Below are 6,212 nucleotides of genomic sequence, written 5' to 3'. Positions count from 1 at the left end.
ATGATCACCACCACCCATCTCAATCCCCTTTGCATTTCTTCTTCCCCCAACGTCTCCGGGGATGCTTTCCGAAAGAGCGCTCTGTTGAAATATTTAAAATGATTTGCTTTTATTTATATAATATAATACGTCGATTATACAATAGTTTCGCGAAACAGTTCACTGCAGCGTGGGAATGAGTATAAATGTATGTAGTGTGTTATTGCGTGCTTCGAAACGTGCGAGAAGAACCTCCCATTGAGATTTGAGCTTTACTTCCGAGATTTCATTCTCTCCAACAGCATCCAGAGGCATTGCCGCTGCGATTCCAGCTGAGTGACCTGTGCCAGATGCTCAGTGTACTGTATAACAGTTTGCTGAAACGAATGTGAAAGAGATCATGAATTAATTTCATTTGACTTATAGTCATTCATATTCCATCAAGCCCCATCATGCAAATGCATTGTCCCATTGTGATCTGCCAAGCTTCTTTTTTTGTTCCATAATTGGTCATTAATGCGTCTATAAATAATGGATGATTAAAAAAAATAACGCCAGAAAAAGATAAGCAATATTTGGACTGAACGACGCACTTAGTCGACCTTTGATCAAGCTCAATCAAAGGATGGCATTGCAATTTAATGCGTAATACAGTTTAATCAGCGGCCCAATGATGGTGTGTGTACCGTGTGATTGCGAAATTGTGCCTTATCTCAAAGCAACGCAAAGACGCTAAGACAGGAAACAAATAAATGCTCATAAAAAATGACAGAGATTGTTCCCAAAACCAAGAATAATGTTGATCAAGGTTACACTTACCAATTGCTTCGCTTCTATTGCGGTTCGGTTCTTCACGGCCAGGTTCCACAAATGAACCGTCAGAGTAAACATCTTGTCTACCGAGAGATCGGCGCCGGTAATGATCTTGAGCAACAGATCCAGCGCCAGCTGCGATTGTGCTCGCAGGGCATTCGATTCCAGCAGCACTTTCAGATGCTGCAGAAGTTTGTCGCACACTGTGCAGCAGAGCTCGTTTACTTCGGCGATAAATTTAGGATCGGACCCGTACAGCTCGTCGTTTGAAATTACATTCACGATATGGTACGGGTACACCTCCTGTGCCGCAACAGACAGAAAGTCCAGCACATGCAAATAGATGCTGGAAAGAATGTCCGACGTTGGTTCGAACGGATACTTCGGCACTACTTCCAGCAACAGGCGCAACAAGTACAGCACACCTTGGGTGGGATTATCCTGAAATTGTCGAAATGGCGAATGAGTGGATAGTGTTCACACCCGAGCGACTAATGCCGTATTTGCTACCTACCGGTACGATGACGAGCGTGGACAGTAAATTGACGATGAACGTTTTTATGAAGCCTTCCGTGGAATGCACCTTGCCGTCATTTTCCACCGTCCGTGGGACTTCGGGAATTAGATTGATGGCGGCTTCAAAGCACGAATCGGCATGCTGCAGGCAGACGTTCAGCAACGCCACCTGCCCGGACTGCAGGTACAGCTCCATGCGCGTTCGAACATCGATAATGGACGGAATTGTAATGAAACAGTAGGCTGCGCACGCCTTAACGAAGGCGGCCGTTTTCTGTGTGTGCTGACCCTTGACGATCCGTCGCGTGCTGGTAGCTAACCGGTTGACCGAGTGTATGAGAGTGGATAGTGCCGTGTCGAGATTCGACAGAACCGAGCGTGCCTCGACGTAGAAAGCAAGCTGCTGTTCAAAGTCGCGTCCAAAATCTACCTTGCGAATGAAGTGGCATATAAGCCCGCTAATTTGGCGGCGTTCGTCCTCTCCGGTGAGTGCGCTAGGAAAAGGAACGAACAATGATGACGGTAAAGAAGCGAACCGAAATGCAGTTACACTATCGCTGCTTACTTGACAGAGTCGTTCAAAACTCGGCTGATGTACATGAGCGCATTGGTGACTACCGGATCGTTGATGATCGCATTATCACAGGCAGTGGCATTCCGGTAGCTGGTGAGAATGTTCTTGCACACCTCCAGTTTGATAGATTCCTTTTGAAAAAGGTCCAACAGTGGAAGGAAATTGTCCTGTTTGAAGAAACGGCGATGCAAGTTATCCGTCTTTCGCTAGGGTTCCTAAAGTGGTGTCCTTACTTACCAGCGCCAGTATGCCGTGCACGTCTTGAGCGTTCGAAACAATCTTGTCCGTGATGACTTGCAGCTCGTGATAGTGCTGCTCGTAGATGCGTTTAGGTGCCATCTGTTGAAGCACGCTTCCCAGGAAGATGTCAACCTCCTTTAGCTGTGAATAATGTGTTCGGTGTCTTTAGCTGCTATTAAAATCAAGTACTTTTGCTCGCGCACTTACCCCAAAGTGTTGACTGGTGTACTGTGCCCACATTTCTGCACACTGCATAAACTCCTCCACATTCCCCAGCGAGGTGATTGCTTTCATGGCGCTCGACAGCACACTCAGCCGCTGCTCTGCGGGTGGTGGCGTGTGGCTCAGAATGCTTCCGAGCAGTCGAAAAAGCTGCCCACGCGATAATCCTTCCACCGAGATGGTGGACAGAATCTGGACGAAATGTGTGGCCCGGGAAGCGATAAAATCCGAGCGGAAGGACTGCATCATGGACTGTAGCAGCAGGGCGGGATTTTTCTTCTCCTTGCAGCGTTGCAAAATGTCGTCCAGCTGATTGTCGGTCGTCAGAATGGCCACCCCTTGCAGGATCCAATCCAGTGCCGGCAGGTACAGCGAGGCGTAACCGTTCAATGTGATACGGTGGCGTGCTATTTCCGACCGGATGCCACCGTTAAAGATGGTATGGTAGATCATTAGGATGTCGTCGAGGTTTTCGCTTATGTACGTACGATCGAGCGTGAGACTCATGCCTACCCGGCACAAGTAGCATCGGGCGTAGATGGCCACCAGAGGATCGCCGATACCGCGGATCATCTTCGTGAGCCTTCGCAGTGCCAGCCCAAACTCGTCCTGCGCCAGAAAGCTGTAACAGCGCAGTATCGCTATCTCTACGTACAGCCGTGGAAGCAGCTCTCGAATTGAAGCGATCTTGTAGAACCAGTTCTGACACGTTTCCTTCGCCGATTCGGGTACCATGTCGGGGGTAAAGTTTTCCGGCAGGGAAGTCATTTCACGCGTGCCCGGATGCACGTAGTCGGCCTTCGTACGCAGCCGATCGTACACGAGTCGACCGAAGATGTCGAGAATGTCGGTGATGAGGACAAACTTCGACGGGTAAAACTGGATGACCGACGTGTCGGACAGCAGCTTCGAGCATTGGATTGCAATTTTGAGCGCTTTCACACGTTGATCCTGATTCCATGCTTGCACCAACTCGTGATTCAGCTGTTCGATCTTAACGACGTACTCCTGCTGCGATAGGTCAAGCATCTGTCGCACGGAACCTTCGTCAAAGTCATCCAGCTGCTCCAATCGATATTTGACCTTCTCCGACATTGTCGTCTGCGGTTTGATGGTTTCCCCACCGGTGAGGAAGCTGGTCACGATCGACAGCTTCTCCGAGGTGGTGTATTTGTTCAGAATGGCTCCACGACGGGCGGCCCATGGTTCGATCAGATCCAGCTCCAGCAGATTATTTGGCTCCTTCGATTTGCTAAGCGAGCTTCGAGATCCCAGCGCGGTTGACTTTGCAACTGGCAGAGCACCTTCCATCTCAGCAGCCATTCGCGACAGCGGATCTTTGCCCAGCGACGTCACCTGCTGCTTTGCGAACTGACTCAATGGGTCCGATCCATCGAAGGCAATGCTTAGCGGATCGAGCGACAGTGTTGCGGCGGACATAGCAGCTGTATTACTACTGCCGAGTGAAATCCCATTCGCAGCCACTGGAACCTTGCCGCTGCGAGTGCCGCGACTTTCCAGAACCTACGACAACGAAAGACGATTAGCGAACTTAAAGAAAAAGCACAAATTCAGTTTCGTGTGGGTTTGCTAAATCCGTACCGTTATCGTTGACTGTTTCAGCGGATGGTCTAGAACTTTGAACTGATCAAGATAACGGCGACACTCATCTTGCTGGCGCTGGACACACACCCTGGAAATGCAGAAGCCCCAGAAATGTTACGTTGTTGCACAATTGCAAAGGCAGTTTTTATTTCGACGCTGCCTTACCACTCTGCAGACATAATTGTAGCCTGTTAAAATGGAGTGTTAGAAAGTTTAATTCCACAATTTGGCAAAATAATAATGCGGTTCGTTCGGTTTTGTTGTTGCAGCCCCTGGTAGGGTTGTTTTCTTTTGGCAGCTGAGGGTTGTCAAAGTAAGAGCTTGTCAGGGCGAGAAACGATTCAACGGGAACGTCAGATATTAACAATTAAAAAAAATCGTTTTAATAACGTTTGGTGAGGCTTTTTTTATTTTTTGTGTGCTCAAATTGTACAATTCATCTGTATCAAACATGATGTGAGCTTACTACAATAAAGGTTTATTGAATGAAAAGTTTTTTTTATTTCAAAGTTCTCATATTTCTCACGTTTTAAGCTTTTTCTTTTTCTTCGCTTCTACCAGATTATCGGCCTTGCTGGGCTCTATAACATCGTCCGCTGGTTCCTCAATGAATCCGCTCGATTTGACGCGCCTGTCTGCTGGTTTAATATCCTTCTTTAAAGCAGTCCGCTTTCGCTTATTTAACGATCGATCCTTCAACCGGTTGGCCGAAGCTATCTGAACAGGATCTTCCGTTTCTACGCTCACATATGCCATTTCTTTAACAACCTTCGATGCGATACTGCGTGCCGGCATCTGTGCTTTATTCTTTGATGCTGCAGTGTTCAACGTGCTTTCCGCCGACTCCTGTACGCTGTCTTGGCGCAGCGGCTTACCAGTGTTTATTAGTGCTAAGCATATCGGACGGCAGCCAATCTGTTGAGTGCAAATTTGAATGAAATCGACCCCATCCAGATGCCATAGCGACACGTCGCCCGCGCTAGAAGCGGTCGCAATGTAATTCCCCAGACAGGAAATTGCCTTCAATCGTGAATCGTAGATCTGCAGCTTTTCTTGCTGCTCCTCTTCGTGGATGTTGGCCATTACTAGAGCTCCATTCTCCAAACCAACCGCAATTTCTTCAGCCGATAACCAACACATGGCGCTAGGTTTAGAATCATACTCCAGCAACCTAACGGAACGCGTTGTCTCGATACTGATGATATCAACCACCCGGTTACCGAGGAGTGCGAAATGTTCTCCATCCGGAGACCACTGTACGTCGGCAAGCACTCGTCCATACTTGCTATTTTTGTTCAACGCAGTCGTGAACAGAGCACGACCCGTTATTAGATCCCATGTTTTTAGCGTCATATCGCTGCCCAATGAAAGTGCCATCTTACCATGAGGGTGAATGGAGATACTTTGTACAGCAGTTTTGTGGGCGCTTTTCCACGTCTTATCGACGGCTAATTTGGACATATTGATCGCCGTCATACTACCGTCGTTGCTACCGGAGAAAAGGTGGCTCCCATCATCCGAGAAAACAAGTGCGTTTATCGTTCCATCGTGATGCAGGAACTCCGTCACCTTCGTTCCCTCTCGCATGTCCAACAGGCAGATTCGATCATCAGCTCCGCCAGTAGCTACATATCTGCCGTGGGAAGCTACCGATCGCACAGACGAGGTGTGCAGATGAGCAGCAAACGATTCCTTAAGATATAGCTTCTCCGGGTCCTACAATCGTAGATTTTCTCGATGAGATAAACGTGTCAGGGCAACACTTCCTTCGTCGATACTTACCGTTCGTAAGGGTTCCGCACGGTAACATACGATAAACTCTTCGTACGTTCCCACCAAAATCTCCAAACCAGCCATAACCCAAATGCCCTAAGCTTTGAAAACAATATAATGAATAACTGACAGTGAGAGTAGGATAAATTGCTTTGGACGAACAAATATTTTAAGTTTAACTGTAGCGTAAACAGAAAAACGTGCGTTTTACATTTATTTTGTTGTTCTTCTTGCTTTTCTTCCGATATGTTTACAACTGCCAAACAGATTTTGACATGTCTTGAATTTATAAAGCCGGGCTCGATTCTCGATGGAAGCGACATGCGCAACTTCTAAGTTTTTAGCGAAAATAATGTTTTTAAACATATATTTTAGAAGAGCATTACAGTAATTATCCACTAAATTCGAATATTTTGGCCGAGTAAATAAACGTAGCTTAGTTTTCGATTACATTTCTGCTTATAACAAACTTGTTTTCTACACGAAAAAG

At 47.2% G+C, this 6,212-nt stretch overlaps 2 protein-coding genes across 2 annotated transcripts; both read right to left on the bottom strand.

The window, feature by feature from the left end:
- Window positions 1-84: 84 nt before the first annotated feature.
- Window positions 85-4,242, bottom strand: LOC120949747 (VPS35 endosomal protein sorting factor-like). The gene is made up of 8 exons (XM_040367237.2): window positions 4,115-4,242; window positions 3,947-4,037; window positions 2,330-3,868; window positions 2,120-2,263; window positions 1,874-2,049; window positions 1,307-1,802; window positions 799-1,233; window positions 85-356 (listed from the first exon to the last, which is right to left on the bottom strand). The coding sequence occupies exons 1-8, from the start codon at window positions 4,126-4,128 to the stop codon at window positions 252-254; spliced, it is 3,000 nt and encodes a 999-aa protein (XP_040223171.2). The 5' UTR covers window positions 4,129-4,242; the 3' UTR covers window positions 85-251.
- Window positions 4,243-4,406: 164 nt separating this feature from the next.
- LOC120949751 (p21-activated protein kinase-interacting protein 1-like) lies at window positions 4,407-6,168 on the bottom strand. The gene is made up of 2 exons (XM_040367243.2): window positions 5,732-6,168; window positions 4,407-5,665 (listed from the first exon to the last, which is right to left on the bottom strand). The coding sequence occupies exons 1-2, from the start codon at window positions 5,804-5,806 to the stop codon at window positions 4,472-4,474; spliced, it is 1,269 nt and encodes a 422-aa protein (XP_040223177.2). The 5' UTR covers window positions 5,807-6,168; the 3' UTR covers window positions 4,407-4,471.
- Between the last annotated feature and the right edge of the window lie 44 nt (window positions 6,169-6,212).

The sequence above is a fragment of the Anopheles coluzzii genome, chromosome 2 (genome assembly GCF_943734685.1).
Source record: "Anopheles coluzzii chromosome 2, AcolN3, whole genome shotgun sequence".
Classification (NCBI taxonomy): domain Eukaryota; kingdom Metazoa; phylum Arthropoda; class Insecta; order Diptera; family Culicidae; genus Anopheles; species Anopheles coluzzii.
The sequence above is the reverse complement of the archived record's forward strand: the minus strand, read 5'-3'. Positions and strand labels throughout refer to the sequence as shown.

Bases quoted from the DNA above. Each gene is read 5' to 3' on its own strand.
- LOC120949747 (XM_040367237.2), bottom strand. The intron at 3,869-3,946 runs GTACGGATTTAG...TCGTTGTCGTAG, and splicing joins TGAAACAGTCAACGATAACG to GTTCTGGAAAGTCGCGGCAC. The intron at 357-798 runs GTAAGTGTAACC...CATTCGTTTCAG, and splicing joins CAATAGAAGCGAAGCAATTG to CAAACTGTTATACAGTACAC.
- LOC120949751 (XM_040367243.2), bottom strand. From the start codon at position 5,806: ATGGCTGGTTTGGAGATTTTGGTGGGAACGTACGAAGAGTTTATCGTA. The intron at 5,666-5,731 runs GTAAGTATCGAC...CTACGATTGTAG, and splicing joins GTGCGGAACCCTTACGAACG to GACCCGGAGAAGCTATATCT.